Source organism: Falco rusticolus, chromosome 2 (genome assembly GCF_015220075.1).
Source record: "Falco rusticolus isolate bFalRus1 chromosome 2, bFalRus1.pri, whole genome shotgun sequence".
Lineage (NCBI taxonomy): Eukaryota > Metazoa > Chordata > Aves > Falconiformes > Falconidae > Falco > Falco rusticolus.
The window spans coordinates 18,006,429-18,028,253 of NC_051188.1; the positions used below are offsets into that span (position 1 = coordinate 18,006,429).

General features: G+C 38.7%; 1 protein-coding gene across 4 annotated transcripts in view; it reads left to right on the top strand.

Moving 5' to 3' along the window:
* The window catches only part of ATM (ATM serine/threonine kinase), an 80,289-nt gene that overhangs the window by 43,439 nt on the left and 15,025 nt on the right, over nt 1-21,825 (top strand). For all 4 annotated transcript variants that reach the window (XM_037376742.1, XM_037376743.1, XM_037376746.1 and 1 more), the window contains 12 exons: nt 462-638; nt 1,026-1,200; nt 6,206-6,293; nt 6,642-6,797; nt 7,729-7,837; nt 8,646-8,734; nt 8,830-8,932; nt 10,130-10,278; nt 11,764-11,868; nt 12,379-12,498; nt 13,557-13,791; nt 16,251-16,418. In XM_037376742.1, coding sequence (XP_037232639.1) covers nt 462-638; nt 1,026-1,200; nt 6,206-6,293; nt 6,642-6,797; nt 7,729-7,837; nt 8,646-8,734; nt 8,830-8,932; nt 10,130-10,278; nt 11,764-11,868; nt 12,379-12,498; nt 13,557-13,791; nt 16,251-16,418 — 1,674 coding nt within the window. The remainder of the gene's footprint in view (nt 1-461; nt 639-1,025; nt 1,201-6,205; nt 6,294-6,641; nt 6,798-7,728; nt 7,838-8,645; nt 8,735-8,829; nt 8,933-10,129; nt 10,279-11,763; nt 11,869-12,378; nt 12,499-13,556; nt 13,792-16,250; nt 16,419-21,825) is intronic.

The following is a 21,825-nucleotide window of genomic DNA, read 5'->3' on the forward strand; positions in this document are numbered from 1 at the left end:
TTTCTTCTTTCCTTTCCAGCATTTATAGCTTCTTCAAATCAGAAATGACATTAGAAATCTGTGTACTTGTTATTAGACAGGGCCTTTTTGATTACATACTCAGTAAATTAATACATTCATCCTCAGGATTCCAGTATCATTTCATGCAAAAAAATAGTGGAAAATAGGTCAGAAAAGAAAGGTGCATAATCAACCATAGATCAGATATATCCTAATTGTCAAACTTTTGATTTGTAACCTAAACGTGATGTCTAATGTGGCCTTGTTAATGTTATCAGTAAAATTTTTTTTAATACTTTCAGGTTTCCTTGGAAAAAGTTACATTTCCATGAACAAAATTGATATTGTCAATCAATTAAAGCACAGTTAATATTTAATATGTTTTAATCTGCGCATATTGCAGTATGTTTTTTTAACTGTAGAATTTATTTATATTTGCAATATGTGTATTTTCCTTCCAGTTTTTTGTAGTACCTGCTAAAGATACGGAGGCTCCTTTAGACACTTTGGATGACACAAACCTGTGGATTCCTCTGGGCGAAAGTCATGAGACCTGGATCAAGCGCCTAACTAGTTCAATACTGGACAGTGGTGGTGTGCAAAATGAAGTTCTCCAGTTAATGAAGCCGCTATGTGAGGTGAGCTAAATTATATCTATGTATATATATGTATGCACGCTGTGATGCACAGAAATTTGATTACTTACCTTGGTAGCAAATAGTCATTTCTGCTGTTAGGTTACTACTTCTTCTTAACAGTAATTCAGATCCTTTGTAGTCAGATACTGCAGATACCCATAAAATAAACTCTTGAAATACAAGATTTGAGAGATAATTGTAAACATAGATGAACTTTATATGACTACGTTAACTGAACACCAGCATAGCCCTGTTGAGTGGTTTACTTTTTCCATGCTACATGTTCTTTCTCAAGCATTACTTGGAGTAGTTGTCAGTTTGGTTATAGTGTGAGAAAGAAAAACATGTGGTTTTCTTAAGCAGCTGCTATGCATGATTGTTTTCTAGGTGAAAACAAACTTGTGTCAAACTTTGCTTCCATATCTGATTCATGATATGCTTCTTCATGGCTCGGATGACTCCTGGAGAAATCTTCTGTCAGTTCATATCCAGAAGTTTTTTACAGCCTGTTGCAGATTTGCCTCATCTAGTAGATCTACTACACTTGCAAATTCTGATTCAGGTAACGTTATATATTTTTATTTCAACTGAAAAGTTGTAGAAAAAATGATCTTGTGACATCAAACATGTGACACACACTTGTAGGCAGACAGAATTTTAGAAACTTCTGTCCAATTGTTTGATCTTTTTCAGTGGATATACCAGTAATTTTGAAGGTGTTCATTGGCAGTGTCCAAGTAGTTTCTTCTGTGTAGCTTCTTTCCTTATTCACAACTGGATATGTTTATTACTTCCTGAATTTAGATGTGATCCAATGTTGTGTACTGCAAGACCGACTCATGGGCTGTTTCTTAAGATGACGGATAGCAGTTAAATTCCTCTCTTACTCAAACATGAGCAATTAAAGGCAGTTTCCTGGATTTCCCCCTTGGAAAAAAGCCTTGGCCCTTCTGCCTAATGTTGGTAATGGTCTCCCTATACATTCAAAAGACAAAGAAGGAAGGAAAGGAGGAAGGAAGGAAGACGTAGGAAGATGTCTTCCCTGTAGGTTGGCTCTCTGAGGAGAAAAGGCAAAAAGTGTAATTATTAATAGTTCCAACTAAATGGCTCCCAAAGTACACAGGTGACAACAATGCAGAGTACACATACCAGGTTAGTTTCATGACCAGCGATTCTATCATATCATAAGCCAGTATTATAAAATACAACACAATGATAACCTTAGCCTAGGCCCACAAGGGTGATAAACACCACAGCAGGGAACACATACTGCAAGTAAGGTCTTAGATAATGCAACCGTGATATCATGTCTAGCAACTCTGAGAGCAGATAAATTAACGTTGTGACCAGTGACTATTAAATATAATACATGCTGATAACAAATTTGTTTTAACGTGCTCTGGTCAGATCTGTCATCAAAACCCTTTGAGCCCCACACTGGGTGCCAAAACAAGATTGTCATGGTTTAATTCCAGCCAGCAACTAAGTGCCACACAGTTGCTCATTCTCTCTCCGCTGCCCTGTTGGGATAGTGAGGAGAATTGGGAAGAGGTAAAACCCGTAGGCTGAGATAAGAACAGTTTAATAATTGGAATAAAAATAATAAATAATAATAACAACAACAATAATAATTGTAATGAGGAGAGGGAGAGAGAGGAATAAAACCCAAGGGAAAAAACCCAAGTGATGCACAATGCAATTGCTCACCATGCACTGCCCAATGCCCAGCTAGTCCCCAGGGAGCAATCTGCAGCTCCCGGCCAACTTCCCCCAGCATATATACTCAGCATGACATTCTGTGGTATGGAATACCTTTTTGGCTAGTTCATGTCAGCTGTCCTGCTATGCTCCTTCCCAGCTTCTTGTGTACCGCCTCACTGGCAGAGCTTGGGAGACTTGAAAAGCCCTTGACTTAGAGTAAGCACTACTTAGCAGCAACTAAACCATCAGTGTGTTACCGATGTTATTCTCATATTAAATCCAAACCGCAGCACTGTACAGCTACTAAGAAGAAAATTAGCTCCATCCCAGCCAAACCCAGGACATTTCTCCAAGTAATAGAGGAGCCAATGAGGAGAGGTGCTCTGCTGGACCTTGTTCTCATCACCAAGGCAAGGCTTGTGGGGAATGTGAAGCTCAAGGGCAGCCTTGGCTGCAGTGACCATGAAACGGTGCAGTTCAAGATCCTTAGGGCAGCAAGAAGGATGTACAGCAAGCTCACTACCCTTGGCTTCAGGAGAGCACACTTTGGCCTCTTCAGGGACCTGCTTGGTACAGTACCATGGGATAAAGCCCTGGAGGGAAGAAGGGCCTAAGAAAGCTGGTTAGTATTCAATGAGGATCACCTCCTCCAAGCTCAGGAGCAATCCGTCCCAACAAAGAGCAGGTCAGGCAAAAACACCAGGAGGCCTGCATGGATGAACAAGATGCTCCTGGAGAAACTCACACAGAAAGCCTACAGAGGGTGGAAGCAAGGACAGGTAGCCTAGGAGGAATACAGAGAAATTCTCCAAGCAGCCAGGGATCAGGTAAGGAAAGCTAAATCTCTGGTAGAATTAAATCTGGCCAGGGATGTCAAGAGCAAGAAGAAAAGCTTCTATAGGTGCACTGGTGATAAAAGGAAGAGTAGGGAAAACATGGGCCTTCTCTGGAAGGAAATGAGAGACCTGGTTACCTGGGATATGGAGAAGGCTGAGGTACTCAATGACTTTTTTGCCTCAGTCTTCACTGGCAAGTGCTCCAGCCACACAGACTAAGTTGCAGGAGGCAAAGGCAGGGACTGGGAGAATGGAGAATGACCCACCATAGGAGAAGATCAGGTCTGAGACCATCTAAGGAACCTGAAGGTGTGCAAGTCTGTGACATCTGATGAGATGCATATCTGTGGGTCCTGAGGTAACTGGCAGATGAAGGTTCTAAGCCACTATCCATTGTATTTGAGAAGTCCTGGCAGTCTGGTGAAGTTCCCGCTGACTGGAAAAGGGGAAACGTAACCCCCATTTAAAAAAAGGCAGAAAAGTATGGCTGGCCTGTAGTTCCTGGGTCTGTCTTACCTCTTTGCTTGGCAAGGTCGTGGAGCAGATCCTCCTGGAAACTATGCTAAGGCGTGTTGAGAATACGGAGGTGATTGGTGACAGCCAGCATGGCTTCACTAAGGGCAAATTGTGCTTGACAAGTTTGATGGCCTTCTATGATGGTGTTGTGTTGTTGGATAAGGGAAGAGCAACTGACATCATCTACCTGGACTTGTGCAAAGCATTTGGCACCGTCCCACATGACATTGTGGTCCCAAAACTGAAAAGACATGGATTTGATGGATGGACCACTTGGTGGGTAAGGAATTGGCTGGATGGTCAAACTCAAAGAGTTGAGGTCAATGGCTCAATGTCCAAGTGGAGACTGGTGATGAGCGGCATTCCTCAGGGGTCAGTGTTGGGACTGGTGTTGTTTAACATCTTTGTTGGGGACATGGACAGTGGGATTGAGTGCACCCTCAGCAAGTTTGCTGACAACACCAAGCTCTGTGGTGTAGTTGGCAACATGGTTGGAAGGGGTGGCATCCAGAGGGACCTTAACAGGCTTGAGAGGTGGGCCTGTGTGAACCTCATGAAGTTCAAAAAGACGGAAGTGCAAGGTCCTTCATGTGGGTTGGGGCAATCCCAAGCACAAATACAGGCTGGGCAGAAAATGGATTGAGAGCAGCCCTGAGGGGGAGGAGTTGGGGGTGGTTGTTGACAAGAATCTCAACATGACTTGGCAGTGTGCACTTACAGCCCAGAAAGCCAACTGTATCCTGGGCTGTATCAAAAGAAGCATGGCCAACAGGTCAAGAGAGGTGATTCTCCCCCTCTACTCTGCTCTCCTGAGACCCCACCTGGAGTGCTGCATCCAGCTCTGGGGCTCCCAACTTAAAAAAAGACATGGGACCTGTTGGAGCAGGTCCAGAGAAGAGCCACGAAGATGATCAGAGGGCAGGAGCACCTCTCCTATAAAGACAGGCTGAGAGAGTTGGGGTTGTCCAGCCTGGAGAAGAGGAGGCTCCAGGGAGACCTTACAGCAGCCTGCCAGTACCTAAAGGGACCTACAGGAAAGCTGGAGAGGGACTTTTTACAAGGGCATGTAGTGATAGGACAAGGGGTAATGGCTTTAAACTGAAAGAAGGTAGATTTAGATGAGATATTAGGCAGAAGTTCTTCCCTGTGAGGGCGGTGAGGCACTGGCACAGGCTGCCCAGAGCAGCTGTGGCTGCCCCATCCCTGGCAGTGCTCAAGGCCAGGCTGGATGGGGCTGTGAGCAACCTGGTCTGGTGGGAGGTGCCCCTGCCCGTGGCAGGGGGGTTGGGACTAGATGATATTGAAGTTCCCTTCCAACCCAAACCATTCTATGATTCTATGAACAGCATGCTGACAGTTTATGATTCCAATTATAGTCATTTGGTCTGTTGTTCAACAAGTTGCAAAGAATAACTTTTTTCTTCCAGTTTTCTTGGCCAGTGCCTTTTCTTTCCTGTGATTCGTCAGTATTTTCTGGTACTAAAATATTATTCTTTCAGAAATTTTCAGTTATGCATCTTACCAAATTATGAATGAGGAGGTGGCAATGTCTTTGGGGCATTGACTGTAGAGTGCTAACAGAATGGACCCTGCCTTTGAGACACTGTATCTGCATTTGCAAGTAGTGCAGAGCATGGGGGTGGATCTGGAGAGTAAAACGTCATGGTGCGTTAGGAACTGAGAGTCAGGTGTTCCCACTGTGTGTCTTTTGAAAGTTAAGCACGTGGGAGATGTCTTATAAAGAAGGAGCTGGTGTTCCTCCTGTAAAGTCTTTGGTAGAAGTGGAAATTAAGCAAGCATTATTCATTTCTGTTTGTTGAAACACACAAAATGCCAATATACTTCTTTTTTAAGTGGCTTTTGCTTTAGGGGGAATTTATGGTTCTGCATCTTACTGTAGTGAGTAGTAATCGAACCTTTGCTTATGCTATCCTTGTGTCTTGCTTCTTGTAATTTATAAAGTAAAAATGTCCAAAAAATGGAAAAAATTATTAACCCAATTACCTGAATACAGCCTGTAGCTATCTGATTTTTTTTTTTAATCCAGAAACAAGGCATAGAAATATAAATCCTTTAAAAGTATGTGTCTGTGTGTGGGTGGTAAGTGTTTTTTGTGTAAGCATATGCACTCTATAAAATCTACAATAAAGGTACTAATGAGTATTTCTGTGGCTTTGGAATAACTTTATATGACTCAAGCCTAAGGGAAGAGGTCTGTTGTGGAGCTCTGTGCAACAATATTGGATCATCTCTGAATTCTGTAAGAAGAAATAAAATCCATAAATTATTGCTGCAAAGAAAATTTGATAAAGAAAATTGTGATATAAACTACTGTAATGTCACTAACATCATAGAAGGGGAAGAAATACATTTTGTGACAACTTAATTTTGGAAATGCTGTCCAAGGAAGTTTTTAGTTATTTTATTGAGTACAAAATACACCTTTTTATTTTGTAAATGGATGTGTTGTGGTAAAAGTTCATTATATTCTTTCTTTTGAAATACGTATCCCAGAGCAAGAAGCCCATAATTTTAGAAGTTTGGATAAAGTATCTCGACGAGCCATGCTTGCTGTTGTTGATTACTTAAGAAGACAAAAGAGGTGAATTACAGCTTTCCAAAATGTTGCTTTTGTTTAATTATGAATGTTCTAAGATCTGTTGATGCTCTAGGTTAAGGAAGAAGGATGTGGTAGAGAACATGTCAGTTTAACAATGAAGTAGTAGTGACCTTGCATTTGTTACAGAAGTGATACAGGTAGCTTTAAAGTGTTCTATCTATGCTGAAGGAGTTTTCTAAAAATTTGTTGATTAAACTATTTGTGGTATTGGTTTGAGGGGGTCTAAGATAAATTTAGCCTTTGGAAAGCTTTATTGTTAGATTGGATTTATTTTGTTTAATGTTAGAGGGAAGGCCTGTTACAGCAATAATAAAATTCTTATTTAATCAGATCTGTTTCAGGTACGGTTTTTGATGACAGCTTCTGGCTAGATCTGAATTATCTTGAGGTTGCTATAGCAGCACAGTCTTGTGCTGCTCACTTCACAGCCTTGCTCTATGCAGAAATCTACGCAGACAAGATAAATATAGACAAGCAGCAAGAAAGGTACAAGGCTTGAGGAAAGCAGTTTCTTGACATTTTGGGTAAAATGGATCATGTTTTGGGTGTCCCAGTAGTGTTTTGTTACGTGAAAAATCAAGGAAACCTTAAAAGAATTCTTTAGGTGTGTGTATTTACCTGGAAAATATTTCCACCAGTCCTTGAATGTGATCCCAACTTTGCTAATTTGCTAACTGTGACACACTCAAAATAGTGTTGTTTTGACTTCTAACCAGGTTTTCTTAGTAGTGTGTGTTCTGGAGAAACTTCACTAAAGCTAATGCTTCTGGATATTAAACCATAGTGAATCTCCCTTTATAAACTGAACACTTTTCAGATTCTATTTCTCATAATTAATAGTGTGCTAGTGGCTAAATTACAGGCAGAAGTGAATCAAGGGAGGAAAGAAACCAGAGTCATGACCAGAATTGTATGGGTAGAGCTGAACGATCCTTGCAGAAGGAGTTTTCTTCTATAATTGGTACTTAAGCTTGTCTTCTGGTCTAGCAAGATCAAAACATGTAACTAATTTACTAGCTTCATTTTGGCAACAGGTAACTTTAAGGCAGTGAATGTATAGCAAAAGTATGGTTGTAAGCATATATACTATGTAGTTGCTTTTATTCTTTCCCAGAAGAGAGCATTGACCAAAGCAATTTGATTTAATGAAAGATTAGAAATAGACAAGGTGGTTTGGTTTTTTTTCCTCTGAAAAACCACCTTGATGTTGAAATTCCTTGATGCTGATATTCTCAGTTCAGCTGATCACTTTGTCATTCTGCGGGAGAGCCATTTTGAATAATGTGGGGGGGGATACATCCGACCTGATCGTGCATTTGGTGTTTGTGCCCCATACTTCATAAGTGTAGTTTCAGAATTTCTTTACTTCTTTGTATGTAATTTCATTTAACTGTACTGGCTGAAATATTTCCTTTAGGTTGTCTTTTAAAGCAGCCAAGAGTTTGGTGTTTGAAGAAGAAAGTCAAAGAACAATTATTACTACTTTGAATGAAAAAAGTAAAGAAGAAACTGGCATAAGTTTACAGGTACGTGTGTGTGCTTCATAATCCGAAAGCATATATATATATATAATCTCATATAATTGTAGTTAACAGTAGGTTTCATCTGAGCTGAAGGCAGCTATAGTTGAACTTCAAAAACTGTATTTGAAAGTTCTCCTCATGCTGTGATTCAAAGTGAACTCAATAGCCTTGCTGGACAAGTTAAATTCAGGATCTATTCTCCTGAAACACTAATTAACTGGCAAATTTTAAATTGCAGCAAAGCAGACTTTGTTTCCCTAAAGAACTGACCTCATGGTGGTAACCCGCCAAGTATTTTTCAGTTTGTTTTGTCAGAGCAATATGTTCGAAATCAGCAAATAGTGTAGGAAGTTGTAATAATCCAAACTGAAGTAGTATTATATCCTGCAAGTTTATTTAATACATAAAATCTGATTCAGTAATCTTGTCTAAGTTACTTCTTTCCATAGTTCAGTATTGCAGAACTGTGCTTGCATTGCTTACCTGGTGTGCCTGATACTCATTCAGTACTGCTTACTGCCTTCTGCTTTTCAACCACTTTCAACTTTTCTGCTTTTGTCTGTCTAGGGCCCAGCGCTAGTTTTTTTTAATAATTTGGCAGAGAAGTTAGGTAGTCCTGAACAGTTTTGTTCTAGTACAAAACTTTTCTTCCTGTGATGACAGCAGGTTCAGGTACTGCGTAAAGGAAAACTAAGCAATGATAACATGTTACATGGAAGGACTTGTATTTATAAGCTTACTTGATACATATAAAACTCACTTGAACTGGTTCTGAAAGAGGTACTTCTTCATTTTATGGCTCATGTTCTAGGACCTTCTCATGGACATATATAGAAGCATTGGAGAACCTGACAGTCTCTATGGCTGTGGTGGAGGAAGAATGTTACAGCCATTAGCACGGTATAATTTATTAATGTTCTTATGTTTTTTAAAGTCACTGCTTTCATTTATTAGTAAGGAACTTAAACTGAAAACTTCTTGTTAACTTACAACAGGATAAGAACATACGAGCATGAAGCAGTATGGGAGAAAGCCCTTGTAACATATGACCTTGAAGCAAGCCTCTCTCCATCTACTTGCCAGGCAGGAATAATAGAGGTAATTTTATTTTATAATAGGAAATGACTGTAGGAATTGATATCCGTTGTACTTAGAGTCATTTGTAGTAAATGCAGAATTGTTTTAGGACTAAAAGAGATCTCTTTGGTCAAGTCAAGGCTACTGCCATAAGCATCCAAACTGTATAAGACAACTCAGTATTTGTCATGAAAACATTAAGGCTTCTAGTTCTCTTGTCACTCACCCATAATCCCTGTCTTGGGTAATGAATTTTGTGAAATGCTGCAAAATAAATGTAGTAAATTTTATACAGAATTTGGCCTAAATCCTTAAATGACAGGATATAGAAAGTAATGTAATCAGTTGTTTTTTCCATCTCATTCTTTAAACCTCTCCATTGTGGCAGCTATCTTACTGAAGCTGTGGTATTTCTGATTAAAGAAATAAATAGAATTGATGTCTTATTTTGATCCTGTAAAAATATGTTGCTTTTTTAGCCTAAAAATGTTTACACCAGTTCTGTAATAATAATAGCAGAGGTATATCTGTATTTCCCTTCATTTTCATTTTCCTATGGTACTTTTCCTACCCCAAATTATTTTATATATATAATTTATTCATTTATTTAGATTTAAATATAAATAAAAATATTATATATTTTAATATTTATATGAACACAAATATTAAATAAATATAAATATTTAAATATTTATATGTATATAAATAAATACATATCTATATATAATGGTTAAAATTCCGTTGTGTTTCTCCTTCATAATGCCTGTGCGCATAACCTGGAGACGTTGTCACAACTATAAAGTCATTATGGTCTTCAAACAGATAGGATTTTAGGAGTTGTAGAAAACTTTTTCAAATCCCCACCAAGAAAAACAGGTCAAGAAGTTTAACCAGTTTTGACAGTCTATATAGGAGTGATGGAATGGAGAAATGTGAGCAGATATTTCATTTGTAACACAACATGGAAATTTATTTCAAAGAATGCCAGCCACAGTAGTACTGAAATAATTTTTCTGGGGTTGCAGGTATTGATACTGTGATTAGTAGTTTTACTGAAAAGTTTTTATCTTACATAGTGCTGAGTTTAGAAACACATATGGTTCTGCCTTACCCTCAAAGGCTTTTTTGTTCCTAAAGGTAAAACAAAGCCTTTTAAAATAAACAGTTCAGTTTATTAGAGAAATAATAACCAACTTCAAGTAATTTTGTTAATTCCAGGCTTTGCAGAATTTTGGGCTTTGCCACACCCTTTCCACGTACTTAAAAGGACTGGAACATGAAAACACTGAGTGGTGTGCAGAACTGCAGGAAATACGCTACCAGGCAGCGTGGAGGAATATGCAGTGGGGCCACGTCTCTTCTGTCAAGTAAACCAGCTTACGATTTTCCTAGTTCTTTAAGTGAAAGGCAATGGTTTCAGTTCCAAGCAAAAAGATGACATTAGAATATCATTTCAGTGAAGCAGGTCACCTAATTTATCTTAATCATTGAACTGAAAAAGTTTTTTTTGCTTAGACCTGTCTATTTTGTATGCACAACACTTTTCCTTTTCCTGGGAAACTGTATGCAGTTGATTCTTCTTTTTGATTGTTCATAACTATAAACTGAAATTTTCCATTTTTGAGACAGATAATAGATGTATCTGAAGTACATATGATGGATAGATTTTTTTTAATATTTAGTCTATAATAAAATGGGGAAAATACCACTTGGTAAGCTACAAAAGGTTATCAAGACCTGGATAAGCAGCTACCAGTGCTGATTCATGGCTATTCCCTCAAAAGAAGTAATCTTTTGTGTAATGTCAGATGCCTGGCTTTACTTACTTCATATGACTGGCCAGGATCTAGTGTGAACTCTGTCCCTTTCTAGTACACCTACATCATCACACATTTTAGGAGGAATACAGAATAGATTCACTACATTTTGGTAAAAGCAGAAGTTACATGATGGGGTCTTCAGTAATCCAGTAACTTCAGTAACTTTCAGTAGTCAGGAGGATGGAGGATTTTTCTCCTAAGACTCTTATAGAGAGATGGGTTTGGGGAACATACCCTTGGTGTGTTCATTCTCTTCTCCTGCACTGTCTTAAGATCATTGTTTAGAAGCACCTGGAGGACTTCACAGACAGTATATACCCTTTTGAAGGGCATATGTTGTGCCACAATCAGAACAAACTTCATATGGGTGGGCTTTATTTGTCCCTGGGTTGGGGTCTCTATAAACCTCTTTGGTTGTAAACCTCTTAGGCAACTAGAATATTCAGCTTTAATACAGGAGCAGAAAAGCAACGTGTAAGATGGGAGAGAACTGAGATGGCGGGAAAGAGGAGGGTCAAAGAGAAGCAGAAAGAAAAGTGAAAAGGCAAAGAGAAAATTGGATTGAACACTGTGGGTTTTTTCAGCCTTCCAATTTTCTTTATATTTTCCTTTTTTAAAATATTGCTGAAGTTAAATGTAAAAAAAATGTTAATTCTGAATTGAAGTTGCATATATACTGTAATATGTGTCTTTCAGCATAATACTGAGAAATGGGTTGTATTTAAATTTTTATTGTGCAGTTAGTTCTGTGTTATATTTTTGATAGAAACTGGGATATATTCTCCATGTGCCAAACATTTTGACAATTACTTTTTTTTCTTTGCTTTAAAAGAACAGCATGAATTTATAACATACTCAATTAATTTAAAGCTTACAAAGTTGCATTATTATTTTTTATCATGCAAAACAGCAATCCATCCAACTGCAGAAAGTAAACTACTAAAAAATACTTGTCATAAAGATAAAATTGACTTCTTTGTAGAGAATTATAATTTTCTTTTTATTTTATGTTACTTTTGTTTTATTTGTAAGAGATGAGACAGGAAGACCAGGGTACCATGAATCGTTGTATGATGCTCTTCAGTCTTTACGAGATAAGGAATTCTCTGCTTTCTATGAGAGTCTTAAAGATGCCAGGTAACTGCATGCAAATGCTCATACTCTGCTGTTAGGGAGAAAGAGACCTTGTACTCACAAGTTATGCATGAAAGACTATTATGGGGGTTTATGGGCTTGAATAAAGACTCATGCATAGAATAAAATTAAAAATTATGGACTGCAACTTCATTTCTAAGTTGATTAACTTAAATTTGTCTGTTGTGCATATACAATTTGTTTGCTAATTGAAGATACATTTCCTGTAGTATACATCCCTTACTTTGCAGTTCTTTTAAGTGGATTTAAATGCTGACTGCTCTTCTTTAGCTGAGCCGTCAGATAGGCTTTGGAGTTTATATATGCTTACAGTGTTTTTGATTATTGACAAACTTAATTTTTTGAACTTCAATGGTAATACAAAATATTTCTGAACTGAATAGTGTTGCTGTTTCAATTCTGGTTGCTGTATGGAAATTGTGTTATGGATACTTGGAATTACTTGTGGATATTAAAAAATAATAATTTACTATTTCTCTGTTAAATCCATAGAGTGAATGAAGTAGAAGAGCTGTGTAAAGGCAGTCTGGAGTCTGTTTATTCATTATATCCAACTCTTTGCAGACTACAGCTAATTGGAGAGTTGGAAAATATCGGTCTGCTGTTCTCCAGGTATTTTTTTAAGCTTGTTTCATACTTCTTAGTTTTCAGGATTTTTGGTAATCAAGTCTGGCACAAAAATAAAACCACCTCAACAAATTTTATGCATGAACATCTCAAACTTCATCTTAAAAAATATAACTTAAAAAATAAAAGATTTTAACATTACTATGTGAAGACAAATCTAGATTCCCTATTTCCAGATGGATTTAGTCATGGTCTAGTTTTAATTATTTGATACTGTGCCAATACTGTTTTTTAGATAATTGCTTTCTTGCCTTTGTTTTGAGTTCCCTGCTATAGTCCAAGTTGTCAGTCATATCTCCTAGGCTTTGGTTTACTAAACTGAGTCATTGTCTTCTAGTTTCCATTCTAAAAATGTTTTGCATTTCCTTGATGATACCCATAGATCTATTGAAAATTGTTTCAATTTGAATCACTTTCTTCATGGACCGCTATTACTGTCAGTATTCTACCTCAATTCTTAACATTACTTTTTAATCATAGGAAGGTATTTATCTCTGTGGTGCTATTGATGCTGATTTTTTTCTGCTATAGTTTTATCGGTTTGGTAGCTTATAGCCATCCTACAGCCATCTACCATGCCTGGGATCTATGAACCATTGCTGTTTGCCGATAATGAGTTGCCTAAGAAAATACATGTAACAACATACTACACAGCTACAATATCACAGTTTGGAATTTATTCTTACATTAAGCCATATATGACCTATATAATGGAATAAGAATCTTGGTTTCTAATATTTTAAGCAGCTCTCTGTTTCAACATGATTCTTTTTGCTGGTGGACCTTTTAACACGACATTGTTGCTAAAAAATGTTTGCAGTGGAGTTGCACACCCTGCTAATGTTGATTTCTAGACCTTCATGTTTGTTAAAACTGGAAGCCTGCCATTTTATTCTGCACATTAGTCATTTTAGAGTTTTATGGACTGTTTCTTGGTTTTGAACTGAACTACCTTGGGAGTTTACTTCTGTTACTTGTCTTGCATTTCACTGATATTTAGTGAGAATTAATAACAGGTCTTTTTTTTTTGGCAACAATTGCAGATCTGTTACTACTCAACAACTGAACGATACTTATTTGAAATGGCAGAGACAGTCTGAGCTTCTCAAGGACAGTGACTTCTGTTTCCAGGAACCTATCATGGCTCTGCGCACTGTAATTTTGGAGATCTTGCTTGAAAAGGAGAATGAAAATAACAAAAGAGAATGTATTAAAGACATCCTGACCAAACACCTAGTGGAGCTCTCTAGACTGGCAAGAACTGCTAAAAATACACAGGTAACAAATTCCAGGAAAGATCAGTGATGGATGTTTAGTTTTTTAGTTCATAAAATAACTTCTTTTTTAACAGTACTAAAGTTAACTGTATTCTAATTTTATTCAATAAATCAATTAGTTGGAGACTTAAACTATGTAGAACCTATTCATAAGTTGTATTTATGGGCACGTGTTCTGAATTTGGTCATAACTAAGCTACTCCGTGAGGTAGATGATATAAAAATGAAATTTTGTTGAAGAATGCTCTTATAACTCTGTTACTTAATTTTGGTGCCCGTTTATATATCCAGCTTTCAATTCCATCATACTGTTGTTAGTATTCCAGACTAAAGAAAGAATGCTGCAAAAAGAACTCCATTGCTCCTGTATATTTAGTGTTTTCAAGGTTTTATACTCTTAAGCATCGTTGCACTGTGGTAAATCCCTGTGAATGAATTAGTGGGATTTGCAGTATCAGTGGTTTCCACAGCTGCTAATGCATTTAAGGTTCAGAGTCAGCCTTGCCTTGTTCTAGGTAGTGCATCTGAAGGAGCAACTCAACAAGAATTTATAGAGCAACAATATCCTCCAAGAACCTCTGCAGAAAGTAGTTACAGCTAAACATATAACCTGGAAAGATGTTTAAGACTTCTCTTATGAAACTGTATTAAACTTTGATTTCAGGAATGTTCTAACTCTTTTTGTGAATAATTTTGAAATCAGTAGGACAGCTGTCTTTTATGTCATAAATTTGCAAGGTCTACTCAGTGCCTCCAGAATTGTTTGGGAAAATTACTTCAGAATGTTTTTATCTCATGCCTGCTCAGCCACTGCACTGTGGTGATGAGTGTCGTGGAAGAGCCTCAACAGAAGTTAATTTTTTCCCACTTTGATTTTTAGTTACGGAAGAAGATTAAAATTGGGACACCATATTTTGGGAAGATTAGAAGGTTTTGAAAGATTGAGCCAGTGTGTTTCTGAAAAAACTGTTCCAGCCTCTTCAGCGTTGTAGGTCATATGCAACCTTTGGGGCATACTTCTGGGCCTTATCAGTATTTCAAACCATGTGTGGTGGGTTCACTCTGGCTGGACACCAGGTGTCCACCGAGCTGTTTTATCACTCCCCTCCTCAGCAGAACAGGGGGGGGTGGGGAGAAAATAAGATGGAAAAAAAACTTGTGGGTCAAGATAAAGGCAATTTAATGAAACAATAGCAAAAGTTGCATATGTGGAAGCAAAGGAAAACAAAGGTCTACTTCCCATCAGCAGACAATGTTCAGCCACTTCCCGGGAAGCAGGGCTTCAGTACATGAGTGGTTGCTCTGGAAGACAAACGTCACAAATAACAAATACTCCCTCTTCCTCCTCCTTTCTCCTAGCTTTTATATCTGAGCAGACGTTGTGAGGTATGGAACATCCAATTGGTCAGTGTGGGTCAGCTGTCCTGGCTCTGTCCCCTCCCAAGACGTTGCTCACCCCCAGCCTGCTGGTGAGGGGTGGGGGGCAATGTTGGAGAGGCAGCCGTGATGCCGTGCGAGCACTGCTCGGCAGGAGCCAAAACACCGGGGTGTTACCACCACCTTCCCAGCTACCGATACAAGCACAGTAGTACGAGCGCTGCTATGGGGCTCAGCCAGGCCCAGTACACCATGGCATGATAACCCTTTCCTTTTGGCGTGCTGGTAGTTGACAACATTAAGTGTCTGGATGTAGGAAAGATTTTGAGGAAGCACTCTTTACAACTAATAGCTTTTCTTCCTCTTTGGTGCCACTACCATCTGTCAGGAGAAGAAGAGAGTGTCATAGAGAGTCATCACACTGACCACTTATTGAAGTACCCAAACTTACATTGTCATTTACAGGCATTCTTACCTTTTAGTTGTTTACCATGCCTATTTAAAATCTTAATTGATTTGGTTGTTGGTTGGACAGCTTGTGAGAATACACCTTAGCCTCAGTCTTTGCCATTGTTAAAAAGGTAGTTTGCTTTTTGTAGTATCATAGTGATATTAGATTACTAAATAATGAGGACATTACTTCACCAGTGATATGCGTGAAGGGGTGGGCATACAAAAGAATTAGTATATGGTGGTGCCGGTTTCTGTATTATTTTTCTGCCTTCTCTTAGGATATAATATTAATCACTAAGCTAAAATTATAAATCCATTATTTCAGTAGGTACTGATTGTAGAATTTCTGTACTTTATACCTCCAAGTAATTTAAAATGTTAAACATTGATACTTTAGTTTTGAGTTTATGAAGGTTAATTCCATAGTCTATTTTGGTTGCAGATGAGGATTTTCTGCAAGTATATAGAAAAATAACTTCATCTCTTTCCTGCAAATAAATTCTTAGCATTTGATTGGCAGAATATGCCATGGAACTAGAGCAAATGTAGATGGAGTTTAAATACAAAACTTTCTGTGAGATACATATATTTCACTTAAAGAATGTTTTATAATGTTTTTTTCAATTTCAGCTTCCAGAAAGAGCTATGTTTCAGATCAAACAACACAATCCAACAGGATACGGAGTTTCTGAATGGCAACTAGAAGAAGCTCAGGTTTTTTGGGCTAAAAAGGAAGAGAGTCTTGCACTGAGTATTCTTAAAAGTCTGATAAAAAAATTAGATGCAGATTGGTTTCAGGTATGTGTTATATATTATATAAACTTATGGGAATTAAATTATTTAAGATCCCATTTCCACTTTCTGAAATTTTCCCTTGGAAGAAAATTAAAAGGCTGTCTGCAATATTATTAAATCTGATTTGTACTCTCAGAATGTCTGAAAGCAGGAAAACCTGTATTAACAAATCTTACCAGGGGTTTTCAAAGTGAGTCTGTAAGAGTAGCAAATGTTAGAATCCATTATTCGTTAATTTGTTTCCAGTGCTACCACTGTGAAATACATAGATTTTTAATATTAGAGGTGATTTCCCTTGATAAAAAAGTAGCTTGTTTTAAACAAAACTGTTACACAGAGATGTATCAACTTATTCTGTGCCAACAGGTAAACAAACTAATAGCCAAGAAGGATTGTTTAGCCATAGAATCATACAGATTGGAAAAGACCTTTAAGATCATCAGGTCCAACCGTTATCCCAGCACTGCCAAATCCACCACTAAACCCTGTCCCTAAGCAGCACATCTCCATGTCTTTTAAATGCCTCCAGGGATGGTGACTCAACCACTTCCCTGGGCAGCCTGTTCCAATGCTTGACCACCCTTTCGGTGAAGAAATTTTTCCTAATATCCAACCTAAACCTCCCCTGGTGCAACTTAAAGCCATTTCCTCCTGTCCTATCACTTGTTGCTTGGAAGAAGAAACCGACCCCCAGCTGCCTACACCCCCCTTTCAGGCAGCTGTAGAGAGCGATAAGGTCTCCCCTCAGCCTCCTCCACTCCAGGCTGAACACCCCCAGCTCCCTCAGCTGCTCCTCACAGGACTTGTGCCCCAGCCCCTTCCCCAGCCCCGCTGCCCTTCCCTGGACACGCTCCAGCCCCTCGACGTCCCTCCTGCAGCGAGGGGCCCGACACTGAACCCAGGGTTCGAGGTGCGGCCTCACCAGTGCCCGGTACAGGGGGCGGTCACTGCCCTGGCCCTGCTGGCCACACCGTTTCTGATACATAGGCTATTAGGAACTGTAATAGCATACATGGCTTTGTTAGGAGAACAGTAGTAATAGTAAAAGATTTTATCTCTGGTCCTTATTGTGTAAAAGAAGACTAATCCAGGGAGACAGTAACAATATATTTTATGCTAAAGGAGCATACCTCTGTTGCAGGCATGCCCGACGTCTGTAGGGAGTCTTTTTGCAAAAGTGGGAGTATGAGTTGAGGCTTCTATTTCAGCAGGCTGAAGCTGTATCACAAAGTGTATAGAAATTCTAGGAAAGTTTTTGACTGATAAATACTCACTACTTCTTTGTCCCTTGAACTAATCCTAAAATGAACTAATAAGGAACACAGATGTGATTTGGGATGCTGTTCCCTGTCTTTGAATCATCCCCTGTGATGTTTTATGTTGTACTCCTGAAAATGGAACCTTACCTCAAACAGTGGAATGTTGTCTCATCAAAATTGACTTCAGCAAGTGCCTCTGGGTCTTAGTTATCTTAGATCTTTTTGTAAACTTTCTGAAAAATTATGTCATTTGATGTGAAGCAAATGCTATATTCCCATCTCCAGTTCAGAATACAAGAACGGAAACAAAAATCCCTCTCTCCCATCTCAGTAATGGGCAATGCGAAGTTCTAAGAAAAAGTGTAAAGAATAGTTGGGCTATATAGCCAGAGTACTCCCCCAGACTGATTCGTAGCACAAGAACTTCCTGAACCAAAGGTAGTTTCTTTGTAGGTAATTCCTTCCAATATATTTTTTTTATACCATAAATTTGTCCTGTCACTTTTTGAATCTGTAAGCTTTCAATATCCAAAAAATGGCAACAAGGAGTTTCACAGCTTAATTCCCACAGTTTTAAGAGCCGGTTCCTTTTGTTTGTTTTGAACCCCCAACTTCATTTGATGTTAGTTCTGATCTTGGAAAAAAACACTGAATGCATGTTCCCTGTCTCCATTCTCCATAGTGAGGTAACATTTTATAGTTACATTTCCAAACAGGAATATTTTGCAGTCCATCATTGTATACAAGAAGTTTTTTTGCCCCTCTCATACATCACTTAATATTTCATTTTTGCTGGTAATTTCATCAGAATTTTTTTCATTCCATTTATTGTCCTGTATTGTGTGTCTGCAGTTCTTTAGGCTGTCCTTGTTTTTATCATCTTGAATAACTCAAGATCATCACCATATTGCTCATCACCTTCTCAACATTAATGTCTTTTGAACAGGACAATGGCTGGATTTTGGAGGCTTTTCACTAGCGACCGAACTCCCCTGGAAAAAGGGGCCTATCTGTTTCTGTTGCATATCTTAGTTATTTATCCCTCCAAGAATCATGGGTTTTATTTCTTGCAACTTAGTTTCTTCAGCAGCCTTTTGTAGAAGAACCATGTCATGTGACTGTTGGAATCTGTTGGAGCAGGCTGAATCAGACATATCTTCTTTTTCTCATTGAGTTCTTCACGAAGTTCAATTGACTTGGGAAACGGGATACGTTCGGGGAGGCTAAGAGAGTTGGCTGGCATCATGTCAAAGCCACTTCCATATAATCTCTGAAAGGTCATGGAAATCAGGGGAAGTCCTGATGACTGGAAGAGGACAATCCCACCCATCTACAAAAAGGGCAAAAAGCAAGATCAGAAACTACAGAGCAGTCAGACTCATTTCATTTCCTAGGGAAATTACAGAACAGGTCTTCAGGGAGGCTTTTACTAAGCACATGAAGGAAAACAAGGTGGTTGGGAAAATCCCACAGAAATACACTTATCATGCTTGACCAACCCGATTGTCTTCCTGATGAAACAGTTTGCCCAGTAGACATCAGACATGCTGAAAGTGTCATCTGATGTGATTTTAGCAAGGTATTTGGCCCAGTCTCCCACAGTATCGTTCCTGACAGGCTGGTAAGGTACAGACTGGATAGATGAGACGACAAGACAAGATAGGTGGAAAACTGGCTCAGCTGCTGAGCTCAAAGGGTGGTTGCTGGTGATTCAAAGGCAGCCTGGTAGCCAGTCAGAAGTAGAGTTCCTTATAGTTTGTTATCAGGTCTGACACTACTTTTATGACTGAGGTCTGTAGGACAGGACTGAATTTCCTCACCAATTTTGCAGATAATAGCAAACTGGAAAGAGAGAGATACTAGGGAATGGAAATCCACCAGTCGGAGAGACCTCAATCGTTTGGAAGATTGTACCAACAGGAACTGCACGAGATCAGTAGGAAGTCCTTCACCTGGAATAGAATAATCTTAAGCAGCATTATAGGGAAGAATCTGACTGGCTGGGGTGTAGCTTTGCCAAAAAGGACCTGGGGTCGCAGTGAACAGCAAGCTAAAATGATCAGCAGTGCACTCTTGTAGCAGTGAAGGTGGACCAGGTCCTGGGCTGCACCGCCAAGACTGTAGCCAGTAGATTAAGAAGTGTGATTCTTCTGCTGGTTTTGGCACTTGGCCCACACCTGAAATAACGTGTCCAGTTTTGGTCCACCATTCAGGGGAGACACTGGAAAATTGGAAAGGGTCCCACAGAAGGCCACCACAATGATTAAAGAGTTGAAGAACTTGGCAAAGGAATAGAGGCTGTAGAGACTGGCTTTTTACAGCCTTAAGAAGTGAAGGCTTAGGGGGATTTAGTCACAGTCTTCTGATACCCGAAAGGTAGTTATAGTGCAGATGGAGGCAATTCTGCTTACCAAGATGCACGGTGAAGGGGCAAGAGGCAATGGCACAAGTTTTTTCAAGGGAAATGCCATCTGGATACAGGAAGAAAATTCTTTACCACTAAAGACTGTGAACAGCTTGGCCAAAGAAGTGACGGAATCTCCCTTGCTGGAAATGAGTAGTCAAGACTCAGTTTAGGAGAGTCCTGGAAAACTTAGCCTAAAGCCCTGCTTTCAACAGAAGGTTGGGCCAAATGGTCTGGAGAGGTTCCTTCCAGCTTTGACTTTTCTGTCATTCTGTGATGTCATTTTACAAAAGCTGTTCTGGCATCTCTCCATATTAATCCATCCGTTCTCTTTGTGAGTTGTTTTTTTGGTTTTGGGTTTTTTTTTTCTGATTTGTTCACTTCTGAAAGTCTTACTGACCTGTGCTTCCCTGGAACCTGTTAAAATGTTGGTGTCACACCTGCCACTCCTCTTATATTAAGGCAGTTTTAAGCGAAAGCTTTTATACCTCTTTAAGTAGTTCAGTTATTTAATCTGTGAATTGTAGACCTTTTGGAAAAATACACTTTGATCCTGGTGAACTGAGTTTTCATTTTGTCTGTCTGTTTAGTAGCCTTTGCTGTTGACACTACAGTAGCAGCAACACCTTTGAATTCTTCATAAAGAAAGGCTTTGCAGTGGGACTTTTCATCTCCACAGTGAACACAAATGCAAATAATTTAAAGGTTTTCTGCTTTATCTTCTTAAAGTGCTATTTGTTTTATAACTCTTACTGTCTTTTATCAAAGTGGCCTGTCTGGTCCACTAGTTTACTAGCTAATGGAGCTAGCTGCTCCTAATATGTTCAAAAAAGGCTTTTTTATTATTTGTTGAGTCTTTTTCAAGTTGTTTGGGTTCTTTGGACAGCCTGGTGGGGGTTTTATTTTTTGACAGGATATTTTATGATATCTTTAATATCTTTCACTTGGACAAAAATTCATTTTGTGTAGTTTTGTCCTTACCTTTGTGTTTAGCTATGGTGGCTTTCTTTGAGTATTTTTTGGAGGATAATAAACATCTACTTTGAGTCCATATACGTTATTAAGGTGTATCACACTTCAGAAAAACTGGAGAATTTTGGGCCAAGTTCTCCATGCGTATCAGGGCAAAATCAAGAGTTGCTGCTCCTCTTTTGATTTTCATGATTGCTCCGTGACGAATCAGTTGATGAGGGCCTCTAAAAATTTAGTCCTTCTCTCACCTTCCAGTGTTAAATTTACCCTGTCCACACAAGGAGGTTTTATGTTTTCACATCCTGTGATGTCCTTAGTATTTCACAGTCATCATTGCCATCTTGGTTAGGTGGTCTTTAATATGTACTCTGTACTAAAAGTATTTTGGAAACTTGTCCTACTATACAGTTAAAACTGAGCTTCCAGTCTGGAGGCAAGTCCTTTGGAAACCTTCTCCGTTATCGTCTCAGAGCACTTTTAAACAAGTTTCCATGTAGAGGTCTGTCTGAAAAATGTAATGATCACGCAATTCCTAAACGTTTCCTGTGGAGTGTACTATGATACTTCTAATGGGGATATTAGAAAATACAAGTCTGGAAACATGCCATGAATGTATTTAATTTTTATTACAGTTTGTCATTGTTTTATTCTGTTTCTCATTGTTCAAACTGTTAGGTGTTTAAAAATATGTGCTGTCCTTTAGTCTAAAATAAAATGTGAATGTGATTTATTTAACCTTACTGACTACTGTAGATGTGGATAGCAAATGGCTCTG